This window comes from Sabethes cyaneus, chromosome 1 (assembly GCF_943734655.1).
Source record: "Sabethes cyaneus chromosome 1, idSabCyanKW18_F2, whole genome shotgun sequence".
Taxonomy (NCBI): domain Eukaryota; kingdom Metazoa; phylum Arthropoda; class Insecta; order Diptera; family Culicidae; genus Sabethes; species Sabethes cyaneus.
Window position 1 is genome coordinate 136,303,496 of NC_071353.1, and position 15,727 is coordinate 136,319,222.

The following is a 15,727-nucleotide window of genomic DNA, read 5'->3' on the forward strand; positions in this document are numbered from 1 at the left end:
TATTAACATCCTTACAGTCTTGCTCTAATTAAACATCAGTTCATTTATCGTAAGTACGGTGATGTCACTGCTTTGTATTTTGGTCTTACAGCCCATGTCGACGCACTGCATGTGCACCGTCTGAATGGGTTTGAACTGTAGAAAACCATTCTTGGAAAACTGGCACTGTTTAAGGGCACTATTTTCCGGTGTCAGCTCCAGATAAACAAACACGGCCGGGGCATCTACGGTTACTTCTATGCTCACTTGAACAATGTTGGATGCCGTCTTGCAGACAACCGAAGCAATGTTCAGGTCTAGGCTGACATTTGCCAGCTGAGTTGCCTGCTTGATTTTATCCAGAAATACGAAGTTTTCGGCAAATCGTTTATCATTTCGGTAAACATCTATCAGTAATAGGTGTTCCTTGGCATCTAGGTTTTTTCGTTTCATCAACCCGTAAATGTCGAAAGAGTCCACCAGTTTGATTACCGTATTTTTTGAAACATTGACTGGGTTGTAAGACAGCAAATCGACTGGCATAAATTTATCCCATCGTTGTAATTTTATTTCAACAGACCACGTTTCATTTGGTCCTAAGTTGTCGCGAATGAGATAGATGTCGAGCATTTTCATCGGGTTGATGTAGGCCACGACGTGTCGTTGGGCAAAAATAGCCTTCATCCAGTAGTGTAGGATTTTGAACTTGCCACCGTACTCTATACTGGACCAAGATGGAGCGATCCAAACATCGTTCAGCTGCCAGTACAGTGCTCCCATCGTGCCCTGTTCGATGCGTTTCGACCGATAGACTTCGGTTTCGGTTTTCACTATCATGGCCTGTGAAACCTGGCTGAGATAGATGATATCTCGCCAATAGGTGGAAGAATTTTTCGCCGGCATTGGAAGGTTTTCTTCGATCATCTGTAGGATTGGTCCGTTCCGCAGTGGACTGTGCTGTCGATGTTCGATTAGGTCCGATAGTTCATCCATGTCTAGATCTCGAATGGGCCAACTTGTAAGGGCGGGGAACGATTGGAAGCCGTACTCGGAAATGAAACGGCCACCTTTGTAGATGATTGGATTCCATCCATCCATTACGTAGTTGTAGTAGTGAACTAAGGGATGTACAAAGCTTAGTGTCGAATGTTTAACTAAAAATTTTAAAGTCTTACCATCACCATACCGTGGATCTTGTGGATTTTTAGCAAAATAATCCTCTTCAATGGAGTGATCTCCATTGGAAGGGGACGATATAAGAACCTTTCGCCATTTATCTACCTTCAAAATCTCTGGTTGGATAACATTCACGTAGAGTTGTTTGTAATCCGCAACATAAGCGTCCTCCTCGAACCTGGTACCGTACCAATTCTGCCTTAAAGCTACCTCATTTTCGTTGTTCGTTGCCCAAAGGGCAACACTCGGATGGTGCTGTATCCGGCGCACATTTTGATGCACTTCAATTGCTACATTCACCAGAAACGCATCGCTGGCGGGATACGTTGAACAAGCAAACATCATATCGTGCCATATCAAAATTCCCAACTCGTCGGCCAGTTGATAAAAGTAATCACTCTCGTAGACGCCTCCACCCCAAACGCGAAGCATGTTCATGTTGGCGTCACGTGCCGCGTAGAGTAGGAATTTAACTGAAATGAAATAAACATCAGTAAAGACATGAAAACATTGCTCTAAGCATTTGTACCATAGTTTTCGTCATAGGAACTCTCCGGCAAAACGGAGGACGGTATCCAATTCGATCCTTTCATGAACATCGGAATATCGTTAACGATGAAATAGAACATCAACCCGTCGGAAGTTCGTTCCTGGCTGAGATTAACGGTGCGAAACCCTACCCGGGTGACTTTCTCCGAAATCAGCGTGTCACGATTGTGAACTCGAATGTTATTGACCTGGCTGTCTTCCCATTTCACGTACAGATTGTACAGTGCCTGTCGGCCATAGCCGTTTGGCCACCAAAGGCTTACGTCCTTCCGTGCAATCGTCAGGTTGTGCTCCACCAGCAGCTCGCCGAAGCTGTTGGTGGTTTCTTCGACGGCGATAATTTGCTCATCCGCAGGGATTTCCACTCCTCTGGGAAAATGGAAGTTGAACATTAACTTTATTGAGTATTATTGTTCGGTCGGGATGAAACATCTGATGAATATTGTTTGAATCGTAAACAATATTCCTTTGGCTTTCTGATTCAAGTTTTATGGACCGAAAACAAAATTGGTCTCAACCTGCAGCATTATCCCCTAAATTAATTGCCTAAAAATAGTTTCAATTTCAATTCCTGGAACATTTCTCTCTATGTTTGATCTAGTTCTACTGGATTTGATCCACCTTGAACTAGTTCCGTTTGATTGTTTCCTACGACTCAAACTTTAGGATTTGAATTCGATCCAGTTCCGTTTCTAGGAGAGTGTTGTGGCGACAATTCGAAAAAAATTCACTTTTGTTGAAGTCGTTACAATAGATCTATTGTTGCCCATAATTGCCCATAACCTAATAGAAAGACGTCGGATAGCAACAATAGCAATTTTCCAGGTCATAGTAGCCCGTAAAGCAAAGACTATTGACGTTGACCTATCAAGCTTCCACAGTGATTTGTGATATTTGAAAAATATTTTCGGGAAAGGAAACCTTAATAAAAAAGTTTAAAGATTTTAAAAACTTACAGTAGCTTAAAGGTCAAAGTTCCATTCAACTTTCTGCTGCTTGTGCCGGCCTCCAAGTAGACTCCCACCAGCACGGACCAGTGTGTTGCCTCATCGGACAGTGCGAACGTGATATCCCGTATCTTAACGGAATTGTAGAACTCCAGCCGGACGGGTTTCCAAATACCCATCGAAGGGGCCGACAAGCCCCAGTCCCAGGCGAAACTGGCTTGCATTTTGCGAATCAGGTTGACGTGACACTCGCCGTTGTACACCTTCGGAGGGCATTCGGGAACTATTTTCCGGTGCTGATAGCCGGCGGACATGGACAGGGCTACCGCTACCGGCGATCGGATAACCAACCGCAGACGTAGGGAGTGCTTGCACTGTAAAAGCATATGATTATCGGTAATTTTCCTTAATATGCGCACAGTTTAGTGGAGTTCCTTACCTACCTCGTATTTCAGCTTCGCTTTGACATTGAACCGATAACGAACGAACATGTTGTTGGTCCGGCCGATTAGGACATCGCCAAGGTAAACTTCCGCAAAAGTATCAACGCCATGCAACGTTAGTAGAACATTCGTAAAGTTAAGCTCTTCCAAATCACACGGCAGATCCAGTGAGTAGGTCCAATTATCGTGGGCGATCCACTTCGTTGTGAGATCGTTCTTAAAGTCCAGTATAGATTCTATGATGAGACCTTGTTCCAGAGCCGTATAAACTCCGGATGGAAGTGTTAGGTTTTCCATTTTTAGGGCTTAAAAAAAGAAGGAAATATTCAGTAGTAATCATCTACCTCAGGGCAGGGTTTTCAAGCATACTTCCGTTGGCATTTTCCAGCTTCCAGAACTGGCTGAGATCTCGCTCGCCGGATTTCTTCGACGTTACATTTTGGTTGAGGATAATAGTGATCAATAGGAGCACCACAAACAGGAAGAACTTTAGCGTGTCCAACATGGTTACCTGTTGCTTAATTTGCCACTTGCTTCATCTGCTAAAAAAAAACATAAACTTGTCGACGTTTGTGTGGCCACCACACCCCGAGGCTCACTATATCAAATCAAAGCTAACATACCATTAATGTAAATGTAAACAATCAATACTTCAATTACAACCGCTAGAACAGAATTCAAACCTCCTTCTCCAGATCGAATTTCCAACTGAACTTTAAGCTACGAGGAAGGTTAATCATCACTATGTCTTTAATCGATAAGCCCGTATTTACATACATGATAGCTACATAATAGCTAACAAATACGTTACATTACTGTTAACTATCGCCCAGCTCAGTCACTGTCCCCGGCGACAGGAACGGGACAACATTGTTATCGATATGGGCATGGGCTGGCACAAACTACGGATAATCTCGCCATGCACTTGAAACTTGAGCTACGGTACTTCACAGTTCTTCGTCAACTAATCCACTTATCTGTAGAGTAGTCCAGGGGGAACTATAACGCCTGCACTGTGCAATTCTATTGCAAAAATGAACTGCAAAATGTGCATTTATGTTGGCATGAAGCTTAACTCAAACATTAAATAACGGGGAGAGGAACATAGTCAGTCTAACATTTGGCTGGGACTTTGAATAGAACGCTGATTAGACCAAACAAGTGGTCAAATTTGCGGTCAGAATAATCGCAATAAAAATAATTCTTTTTGTGGCCTGCGGGTGAGTGGGTGGATGGCACGTAACCGGCTTACTCAGTATAACTGCTGGGTGCTGCACTGATTTCAAACTTCAGATAATACTATCACGTTTTCAGAAACATGCGACGTGCGGCGTTTGCTGGCATCCGTGCCGTACGGGCCGATTCAGCAGGACGACGAGGGCTTAGTTTTCAAGTGTGACTTTGAATGGTTCACGCTCATTGTTATCACCACAAGTCATTAAAAGAGTTGGCACTTTTCAAGTAAAACTATATACTGATAAATAACACATTTTAACCTTATTTTTTGCTATTTTTCACTGTGGGTTTGTCTAGTAGACAGGAGAGTGCGATCCGTAGCGAATTTTACTTCCGAGTTGTTCCAGTGTTGTACACCAACTAACAATGCCTATGTAACAACCACGGATGAAGCGAGAGAGGCATGTGCCGTCGCCACTCGTGGGCGCTATTGTACTTTCTTTATTGCGATTAAATTGATGCTTGTAGTGCTTCCCTCCTTCCAGGCCGGGCAGTTCGCCATGTTCACGCAGCGACCGAGAACAATATCGGACTGCTGGCTGGCTGGCTGGTTGTGTTGCGTTTCGGGCGTGGGTGTAATAAAACCAGTTTATTTCTATTTACAGTTTAAACTTTCTTCCTTTTCTTCCGCAAAGTCGGTACTCACTGTAAATGCGGTTCAATCTAATTTATGGACCATCATTCGCACTTTTTTGAACGTACATAAATAACAATTGTCCATTTATCAATCACTTGTTAACTTATTACGACATTTCATATTAATTTAGAATAATCATCTGCATGAGAATGTTGAATATTTTCAAAGTCGAAATTAGATATCAAAATAACAGGAAAGTTTTGGAAAATAAGCAATCTTTTTTTCGTACTTCATAAACTTTTTGAACTTTTAAATATTCAATCTTCTGCGAATATCAGAAATAATTATTTATATGAGCTAGAATGAAAATATCAATGAGCCTTTGGGACATCAATACACCATCGAATCAATCAATAAGGTATCATCTAGTTAGCCTTGCGAGATACATAGAAGACTCTACACAAGCAATTCGTGCGGCACGCGGATTGATTTCAGCTGTCACTGTAAACCGGGAATAAAATAGGAAGGATTTATTTGCGATAAAATTTCTACCCCCTCACAAGCCCGAACATGCTGACATCCACAGTCGCCCGGCATCGTTGCGACGTGGACCCGTAGTCTGCCAACTTTCTCCAGGTGTACAATGGGAATCTCTCCAAGCAGTGCCTGTGGCTCGTGATTCATATGCCTCCGCCACTCTCCGCTTTCCGTTTGTACTCCGCCAAAAATAGTCCGCAACGCCTTCCGTTCAAATACGGCTAGTGAACTTATGTCTTCCGTAAGGAAAGTTACTGTCTCAAGTCCGTAGAGGACTACCGGTCTGATTAACCTTTTGTACATCGTCAGCTTTGTGCAGCGGCGTATGCTCCTAAATCAAAGCGTCTTGCGGAGGAAACAGTAGACTCGATTTCCAGCTTGAATGCGTCGATGGATTTCCTTACTCGTGTTGTTCTCGGCGGTGATCAGAGATCCCAAATATACGAACTCATCAACCACTTCCAGTTTACCGCCGTCAATAGTCACTGTCCGTGGAGGAAGGTAGACGTTGCTTTCTCTGGAGCCTCTTCCTACCATATATTTGGTTTTCGACGCATTGATTTGTAACCCTTTCCTCCTAACCTCTGTTTTTAGTGTGGCATAGATTACCTCCGCCGTCTAAAGGTTTCTAGTAATGCTGTTGAGGTCGTCTGCGAAGGCTAGTAGTTGGCTGACTTGATTTAAATGGTACCATTTAAATTTCCTGCTCAAAAAAGGAGAAGAAGAAAATGAAAACAATCAATCTGTCACTGAGCTGGCTTCTCTTAGTTCATGCCTAAGGTTGGGCACTGTAGTGAATAGCATTGGTAAGGTAGAACATGAGCAGATCAATAACTTTCATAGAATATATGAATTGTGAAACGTGCTTGTTATAAACTTGAACATAAGACAAAAAGGACGCTTTTAAATGTTAGCATTCTTGAGGCGCTAATGAAGTCCGACATATCTGGCAACCAAGTATATAATGCTTTAGCGTGTGCGCCAAATATCCCGTAAGGTCGAGTAACGTTAGAAAAGTCAGATACGAGATTCTGTGTGCTACTTTCGTGAACGAAAGATGTGTTTTGTTTTCGGATACGACAGGCACCACTGGTCTACAAAGTCAAAAGTGTAGTAAGAGCAACGGAAATAGCAAGCCATGATATTATTAACTATGCAGCTTTCCACGAGCGATAATGGCGGCTATTGAGCATAAGTTACTGACGGAGTTACTATGGAAACATCCATGATTGTTTGTTGTTCGAGTATAAAAATGTAAGCATTGTTTAATTTTGCAGATCAGCTGAAAAGGAACATAATTGAAGGGATAAGAAGTTTTATGGATTGTGGCTTCGTAGTTTTCGCAAACTTCAGGGAGAATGTCCAAATACGCAACATAAAGTTTCTTATCAAGTCGAAACGCTGTTCGAGAGCAAACTTGGTAATGGCTCGACCAATATGACGTTCATGTTTGCCTCTGAGTGCACTCGAATGCTGAATTCGTAGGATTGTAAAAAGTATTCTGAGCCAGTGCTTTCAGGATATTATGGCCGCAAACTACTACAAAAGTTTGAAACCGTTCCTTTATGTTCCACTTCAGCTGATCTGCAAAATTAAACAATGTTTACATTTTTACAGTCGAACAACAAACAATCATGGATATTCCCATAGTAACTTCTTCAGGGAGAAACTGACACACCTGCAATGAATGTCAAAAGATTGTGCCCACTTGTGCTCAATATCCGCCATTATCGCTCATAGGAAGCTGGATAGTTTATTATTCTTTCAAATAATAAGCTCGTTCTTAATTACGTATTCAGTTAGAGTTCAAGCAAACGTGTTTTTTTTCTTGCTTTCTCAAGAGGTTTTGGACTACTGCTGAAGACCCAAGATATATCATGTCTGCCTTGAAGAGCTGCGAGAAGAAAATTTTTGACAGAAAATAGGGTAGCCAAGTCTCAAAATTACAAAAACCGGCCGCTCGGTCCTACCTTAAAAATATTGGGGGGGGGGGGGGGGGGGTTGTCGCAGCATATTATTAGAGAATTTGCCTGGAATGTGTAATGTGCGTTATTTGGTACGCCGGATAAGGCGAGGTATTATTTGGGTAGACGCCGGAATCGAAACCACAACGAACATTAAATGGATTATTGAAGATAGCATAGCTATAGTTTCAGAGTGACAACTATCGTTACTATATATATAGTTCGGCGGATAGAAAATCGGGAGCCAAATAAACGTCAAAAGCGGAGCCAAAAGCTTTTCAAAATCGAAAATGCAGGAGTAATGTTAAAAAAACTCACTTTATTTTCATAGAACTAGTCATTTTCAACACCCGCCAGTGATTATTTTTCGTAAAAACCTGCACATTTCACCATAATTTCAAATTTAATTTCATAAATCAGGGATGCCAATTCGCCTGGTTTTCTATCCGCCGAACTATATATATAGTAACTATAGTGACAACTAGTTGCTTCTGGTGCTGTGGACAATTTAATTACCGCAGAAGCAAAGTATTGTCATTGCCAAACTGGCTATCTTCAATGATCCACTACTCAGAATTGCTAATAAATTTATCAGAAAATTTAACAAATCCGGCAAAAAGTGCCAATCCGGCTTCATATGTCAGAAAACCGGCCTTTTTGCAGGATTGACCAGCCACCGGCTTTGCAGGTGAAAAACCGGCCACTTGGCAACCCTAACAGAAATTTTTTTTCTAGAATGGAAAAGAATAGGAATCAAAAAGCTAAACGCAGTGAATTATTCTGACTGAAAGTTTGAAATTATACTGATGCGCCTTTACTGGTACGCTAGAAACTGTGGAAGTTCGTGGAGGCTGCTCAGCGACCTGCGGAGCCACCCGGAAAAGAGACAATTCAAGGTGGTAACGGAGCGGAACTCCATGATAGGACTGCTTGTCTTCCCAGTACAGCCTCACCAAAAAGACGAAGACCGCAAAAAAAGCTTGGGAAACCATCAACGGTGCTCATGAGAAGCAACGACGTACCAGTAGAAATAAAATCCTCAGGTAAATAATGCGGATGGAGTACGTTGACCGTGAAGATGTTGGAGCTGACGTTAGCCAAATGGAGGAGCTGTTCGAGAAACTCGCTGGTCAACAGCTCGACAAAGACTTGAAGGTGAACATTGTGCTCAGCAGTCTACCACATTCGTTTTCTACTTTGAGTATGTGGAGTTGAAATGACTGCATCGTTCTCAGGAAACGCGAGAGTTCTACCAGAACCTGAACTGATCAACTGAACTGTGTCGCGAGCCGAAATGTGTTGAGATGATAAGTTGGGATGGCAGTTTTTTGACAGACGATCGTGAGGTGTGCGATAGGTAGAAGCAGCACTTCGTTGAACACCTGAATGGCGCCCATGTGAAGCGCCATGGCGGCGGCAATTTCGACGGTGCAATCAACGGAGAAAATGCGCCAGCCCCAACGACAGGCGAAATTAAGGAGGCCATCATACAGCTAAAGAACAATAAATCGGCTGGGAAAGAGGGCATCAGAGCAGAACTCCCATTTTAAAACGGACCAGAAAAGCTGGCCATTCGTCTGCACCGGCTGACTGGTAGAATTTGGAATAACGAACAGCTACCGGAAGAGGGGAAAGATAGTGTTATCTGACATACGGGAAGGGGAACAAGTTGGACTGTAAGAACTATATAGTGCGATCACCGTTCTCAATGCCGTCTACAAACTGCTATCCCGAATCATTTTCCAATTGCGAACAGATTTGTGGGAACTTATCAAACTGGCTTCGTTGAAGGTCGGCCTACAATCAGGGATGGTTCGATCACTTTGACTCAATTTTGATTCATTTGACACTAGCGTCTCAGCCGAGCAAAATTTGACAAATTGATGTATGGGACGTTTGTAGATAATAACTAGATCTACAATTTTGCTAAATAAAGTGTTGCTGTAACTTTTGTAGTTACGGCGCTACAATGCTAGTACCTCTTTAATAACTAAATGAACGTTCATTTAGTTACTAATGAGGTACTAGCATTGTAGCACCGTAACTATAAAGATACAGCAACACTTTATTCAGCAATATTGTAGATCTAGTTATTATCTACAAATGACCCATACATCAATTTGTCAAACTTTGCTCGGTTAGGACGCTACTGTCAAATGAATCAAAATTGAATCAAAGTGATCGAACCATCCCTGCCTACAATGGATCAAATATTAACACTGTGGCAGATCCTCCAAAAGGGCCGTGAATACAGAGTTCCCACGCGCCATTTGTTCATTAACTGCAAAGCCGCATATGATACTATTGGCCCGAAAGAGCTATGGAAAATCGAGGACGAGCAGAAAAGATTGGGTTAAAGGTAAATACGCCTAAAACAAAGTACACGACGCCGACCGATGCCGCTTGGGGAGTAGTATAATGATCGGCGGCGATGAGTTTGAGGGTAGTCGTCGAATTTGCCTACCTTGGCTCACTGGTAACGGCGGACAATGATACCTATGATAGCCGTTCGTGCTTACTATGGACATCACACGCAGTTGTGGTCGAACAGATTAACCTCCGTACAAAGTGCACCCTGCATAAGATGCTTATTAGACCGGGCTCTACGGGCTCTTTTAGGGGGACTCTACGGGCATGAAACATGGACAATGCTCGACGAGTACCTGTGAGTAAAGACGAGTGGTAAGAACGATCTTTGGCGGCGTACAGGAGAACGGAGTATGAAGGCGGAGGATGAACCATAAAGTCGCACAGCTCTATTGCGAACTCGCTATTGAAAAAGTGGCTATAGTTGGACGGATACGTTGAGCAGAGGATATTGCAAGAACGTCTCACCTTTCCACTCTTTCCCCTCCATTCAAAAATTCTTTATTACTCTCCCCTACCGTGCCTTCGTCAATTGTAGAACCACCGTTTCAAAAAATATTAAGAATGCCGGACAACTTACAACTTACTTACCTTTTGGGCAACAATCCGTTTAATGAATCTTGGCCGAATTTATGACTCGTCTCCACGTTTCTTGGCCTTGGGCTGTCACTCTGCAATCGCCCCTAACTCCCGCTGTTCTAGCATCCTCGTCAACAGCGCTCATCCAACGGCCTGCCTCGAAGTCAGAGGCCTCTGGCGGCTTTTCTACTGAACATTGTTTTCGCTGGTCTTTCATCTGGCGTCCTTGCTGCGTAACCAGCTCACTGTGGCCTGCCATGTTTTATTCGCTGCTCAATATCCGCATCTTTCTATGAACTTGATCAATTTTGTGGTTCAATGTAATGCATACTGCCATTATATAAGTAGCGAGTGCATGATTTCGGACTTACAGTAGCAGAGCATATTTTTCTACGAACGTGCCGAAAGCTTAAACATGATTAAGTGAATTTTACGATAATTGACTGTCATCGTTAAATGAAGCATACGTTCTTTTTTATACTTTATTTTTGATAGTATTAAAACGAAAGCCTATAAAGATATTTGAGCTCTTTCTTCGCTGCTAATAGAGAGATTCAGCATAAATAACATCTTGTACTGCGAATTGGTAAATCTCTTAACTATGTTTTTTTCTTCTACCTTTAATCGCTCTTTCGCAAATTGTCTACACTTAAACGCTATTTGATTGGCCTGGAAGATTTGAGCAACAATCACTATTCTATGGAACTAGAACAGTGCGCGAGCGAACTTCAACGTCTAATAGTAATTGACTGTTGTTCATGCATTATAAATGTGATTAAAATCTACGCAACGTTAAAACGGTTTAGTTTAAAAGTTTGCCTCTATTAAAACTGTCTCACTTGAGTCTCTCTCTCGCTTACCTAGTGGTAGGTACGTGACCGCGCGATGTGGTCTGTTTTTCTTTGTTTCTTTTTTTGTTTGCATCTGGTCAGGAATACTGGACACCAGCAGAGCACCCATGAGTCATTCTGAACTGGGCATACAACATACCTAGAAAAGGAGGGAGGGCGTGGAGGAATTTTTGAATCATCAGGTAGAATTAAACAACGGACCGGTACGGGACCGACCAGCAAAAAAATCTATGATAAGGCAGTTAGCGATAAACAATAGGAATGGAAACGAAAATGGATTTGAATGCGATCGTTAGGTATTTGGAAAACTAGTAGTGAATGGTGGTTGATTTGTGAAAGTTCATAATCTTTTTTACATCTGTGGGTTGGCGAGCAAAATTTGAAAATCATGGTAGGCGACGTGCTGTGTTGTTCTGCTGTCAGTTAGATTTTTCATGCATCCTTTTTACTTTTCAAGATTAAACCGACTTTTTCAGATTACATACTAAAAAAAATTTTTTTCTTATCTTGCCAATAGTGTAGTTGCTGCGTTAGGATCAGCCGAATCACATGCGATGTAATCTTTAAATATGTAAGTACCGTAAAACGTTAGATGCTCTATAGTTACTGTAACATTCTATGAATTCAGTTAGGGAATGCTCTTTCGCTGCTTAATTTATTATGGTTTTTAAACATAAACAGGCTACCCTGGTAATTTTTGATGTATGAATTTTATACCCGAAATAATCTTAAGTTGTAACATTGGTAAAAATAAAAACCGATAAAAAATAGGTTATACATAAAAATTTAAAAGTTTTGTTTTAATAGGCAAAGAAACTGGCAAATTGATTGGCCGTCGCCTTTTAATCAGAATATAAAACATTATCGTTTGATTCATAATGTTTTTACTTTAGTTTTCACCTTGGATAAAACCTATAAAATAGGCACGAAAACTTAGTAACTTCTCGTGAGATTTTTAAAATATTTTGCAATAAAAATTGAATAAAACGAATAAATAAGTTGATAAAATCCATTGACGTTCGAATGAGTGTAAGTTTTTTCGTAAATGAAACGTTAAAAAATCAGATGCAAAGTTAAAAACTTAATGTATGATCCTACTACCGTAACAAGCTACCACAACCTGATCGAACGAACACCGAAACAACAGAAAAGGATACGATATCAGTGTGTAATGCACAACCGAACGGTTTTTGAAATCATGTTTAAAATCAACAGTAGGTACTAGCTATTATTTGTTCAATTAGATACGAATGTATGTATATGCAATCGAAGAGGAAAGGTGCACATCGGGCACACAGTCGCAGCTTCTCTTTGGCTTTTTAGGGGGTATTTACAAACGGTAACATTTATCTCTATCCTCCACACATCCGTTATCAATCATGAAAAATGCAAAGGCCAAACCTGCGAAAAAGAAAGGAAGTGTGTATCGATTTCTGGGGAACTCAATTTAAATGGAAAACACAAACTTTTCAGATCCCTTTAGAAACACGAAAGAATTTCGATAAAAGAAATCTGTATTTTTTTGGCAGTACCCGCTTAGCCTATGCAAGGATAACGTAGGTGTGCTTCTACGACATTTTGTACAAATGCACCAAAGAGCTATCACATACTAGGTATTATATCAAGCTGACTTTGTACGGTTAGTAATTAGTTTGAGTATTTTTCTACGTTACAATTGTTAGCACTTTTTGGGATGGGAGTTACATTTATAAATGAGTAGTTGATTAGTTACACAAAGATAATTCTAAAAAAAAAACAATACAAAACATTTAGACGACATGAAATCAATAATTAAATTTAAAATTTTGATTAATACCGGTTAATATTTTTTTAAATGTGGTGTAAATGTTACTTTTTCTCTGTCCTGACAAAACACTTTGGAACGATTTTAACAAACAATTCCATTTTGAATGAAAATTTGCTAAACCACATATTCCATACAAACCACAAAAATTTGTTTTTGCAAGAAATCCTTTCACTGGTGTGCTCAGGTTTCGGAAAATTTGTGGGCACCGAGCTTTTCGAACATCCAGCAGAACTGACAGAACCGAGAGCAAATCAGAGCCTAGCAGGAATTGCAATATTTTCAGATTTCCATTTTTGTCTGTTTTTTTTCAGGCTAAATATTTTAGTCGTATTAGTTATAGTTTTTGAATAATTTGGCTCAATTAAATTACCAATTTTTGCATTGAAACCGACTAATTTTCCAGCATTTTTATTTTTAATGACACATCTTTTGCATAGCACACCAGTGTTGAATAGATATTCCGCTGCAAAGCACAATTTGTCGATTCGAAACATCTTTAAGCTATTAATAACAGTAACTTTTTCGATTACAAACAATCACAAACATACACTTACAAACAGAACAAAAATTAAAGAACTCAGTATACTGCCTTGAGGCACTCTACCAGCTACATTTCAAAAGTTGTGTTACGCGGTTGCAGCTATAATCGCTGCCAAATTTTTACAGCGTATGTTCAAAACTATACAATAGTTTTTTAGCACGTTAGGATCGGTATGACATATTGAATTTATTTTGGAAAAGCAATTACATTTTGTTGCACGTTCGTTCATCCGCTACAACATGATCGATATTTGGAAAGCGAAGTTACATATAATTACAGTAACTACCAAAACACCACATGACAGAAGGGGAAGTTAAAATCCAAACTTATATATGCTGCCTTCTACAGATTTTGGCGAATCTGACGGTAGAAAGAAACAGTTTTGTCCACAAAAATACACGAACGTGCGCAAAGCGTACGCCATTACATTGCGAAAGTGGGCTTTGCCAATACAGATGGGCAAAACAGCACGTGTATGAAATGGCAGACGGCACGCGTATATTTTCATATTACTTGCGGTTTACCCTTAATGTTTTATTTTCAAGATTTAAATTTCCTAGATTTTTTTGGTGGAATTAATTTATGCAACTAAATAGAATAAAGAGGGGGGCCCCGTAGCCGCAAGGTTACCGAGTCTGCTTTGACAAGTGAGTGGTCGTGGGTTCGAATCTTAGTAGAATCAAGCCATTTGATGTCAAAGTGACTTTAGCATGGGTTTATTCTCAGGCCCCTCCAATTTACCCTTCCTTCGTGCTGAATTCTATATTTACCCACTGAAGCCTCCTGACAGTGCAAATGTCCCTCCTATAGTTAAGTGTACTGGTCAGAGGTACGAATGAGTCCTCGCCAGGGACGGCTGTAATATGGGATAGTGCTGGCAGCGAGGAATAAGTGGGTAAAGTAGATCAAGCTTTGAAGGAAGGGTGAACCCCAATACACACAAGCACGCATAAATTTAATAAGCATATCGCTCACTCAATAGCGATTATAGCAAAAAGAAATGCAGTGCAGGTCATACAGCAAACACCCGGGCGATATTACAATAGATCAACTATACTGGTCGCAGTAATGAGTCCACACATGAAAAAAAAATAGAATAAATAAAGCGGAAATTACATCTCGAATTTGACATTTCACGGTTTTGTGTTGCTAGGGACACAGTATTAGTTTTTGGCAACAAAAAGTAGTTATTTTGCCAAAAGTGCAGTAAACTGTTAACCACTTCACTTTCAACATATGTGTTCTATGGGACACAAAAAATCATATCTTTATGATAAGTGAACGATGAGAGAGGAGTGAAAGAGAAATCGAGGAAAAAGAATGAGTGAGAAAAAACGAGAAAGAGAGAACGAGACAGAATCAACGACAGAAAGAATGAATGCAAAGAACGAGAGATAAGGAACGAGAGTAAGAATGAGATAGATAGAATGATGAGGAGAGAGAGAGAGAGAGATATGTGGCTGCAATGCCAAGGGTAGATTTCCAGGAAGTGGTCGCAAGCACAAACAACGGGTTCGTTATCGTTAAGATTAACGACAAAGTCGTGTCCGTGTGTAGTTGCTTTGCGCCTCCAAGCTGGACAATAAAGCAATTTCACCAGATGTTGGACGAACTTACCGAACTGCTCACCAATCGGAGACCAGTTCTGATTGGCGGAGATCTTAATGATTGGCCAGTGGGATAGGGGGACAGTGTAGGTGCTACAAGCTCTTGCGAAACTGGATGTCAATCTAAGGAATAAAGGCACCACCCTTCCGCAAAGATGGTCGAGAATCCCTTAACGACGTGCCCTTTTGCAGTCCGTCGCTGATGGCGAACACATACTGGAGAGTTAGGGTCATGTTGAAACCGAAGATGAAGCGGTGCAAAACTAACTATTTCAAGGAGCTATGCTGAGTTGCCGATGCCAACCCATGAGGTGACGCATACCGAACCACAATGGGAAAGTTGAAAGGTCCCTCGATGCCCGATGAAACATCCAAACAAGCTGAAGCCGATTATCGAGGGACTCGGTAGAAAGAATAATTACCAACGAGGAACTTGTGTTAGTCGAAAAGGGATTGAAGTCGAGAATATCACCCGGGATGGATGGAATCCCCAAAAATTGCTACGAAAACGACGATCTTGGGTATTCTAGAAAAACACTTCTCAACAGATTGACGACATACACAGAG

General features: G+C 41.0%; 2 protein-coding genes across 9 annotated transcripts in view; both read right to left on the reverse strand.

Annotated features, from left to right (window-relative positions):
* LOC128745634 (beta-mannosidase) lies at window positions 1-4,768 on the reverse strand. 6 transcript variants are annotated; one of them, XM_053842731.1, is made up of 7 exons: window positions 4,591-4,768; window positions 3,464-3,633; window positions 3,095-3,399; window positions 2,661-3,025; window positions 1,685-2,073; window positions 1,155-1,628; window positions 1-1,097 (listed from the first exon to the last, which is right to left on the reverse strand). In XM_053842731.1, exons 2-7 carry the CDS (start codon window positions 3,597-3,599, stop codon window positions 25-27), a joined length of 2,742 nt encoding a protein of 913 aa, XP_053698706.1. In that variant the 5' UTR covers window positions 3,600-3,633; window positions 4,591-4,768; the 3' UTR covers window positions 1-24. The 6 variants fall into 6 exon arrangements, with proteins under 6 accessions (XP_053698706.1, XP_053698700.1, XP_053698693.1 ...); XM_053842725.1 differs by having other exon boundaries at window positions 3,464-3,636; window positions 4,347-4,662; XM_053842718.1 differs by having other exon boundaries at window positions 3,464-3,814; window positions 3,872-4,662.
* Window positions 4,769-10,840: 6,072 nt separating this feature from the next.
* LOC128732801 (progestin and adipoQ receptor family member 3) overlaps window positions 10,841-15,727 on the reverse strand; it is a 40,581-nt gene continuing 35,694 nt past the window's right edge. For 2 of the 3 annotated variants that reach the window (XM_053826191.1, XM_053826194.1), the window contains exon 6: window positions 10,841-12,606. In XM_053826191.1, the coding sequence (XP_053682166.1) occupies window positions 12,536-12,606 (71 nt within the window). In that variant the 3' untranslated portion in view covers window positions 10,841-12,535. The remainder of the gene's footprint in view (window positions 12,607-15,727) is intronic. The other variant, XM_053826193.1, reaches the window with a different exon arrangement.

What these genes read in the sequence shown, in the direction of transcription:
- LOC128745634 (XM_053842731.1), bottom strand. Translation starts at nt 3,599, where the DNA reads ATGTTGGACACGCTAAAGTTCTTCCTGTTTGTGGTGCTCCTATTGATC. An exon ending in AAGCGAAGCTGAAATACGAG is followed by an intron (nt 3,026 to 3,094) that starts GTAGGTAAGGAA and finishes ATGCTTTTACAG; the next exon opens with TGCAAGCACTCCCTACGTCT. An exon ending in AGATCCACGGTATGGTGATG is followed by an intron (nt 1,098 to 1,154) that starts GTAAGACTTTAA and finishes TACATCCCTTAG; the next exon opens with TTCACTACTACAACTACGTA.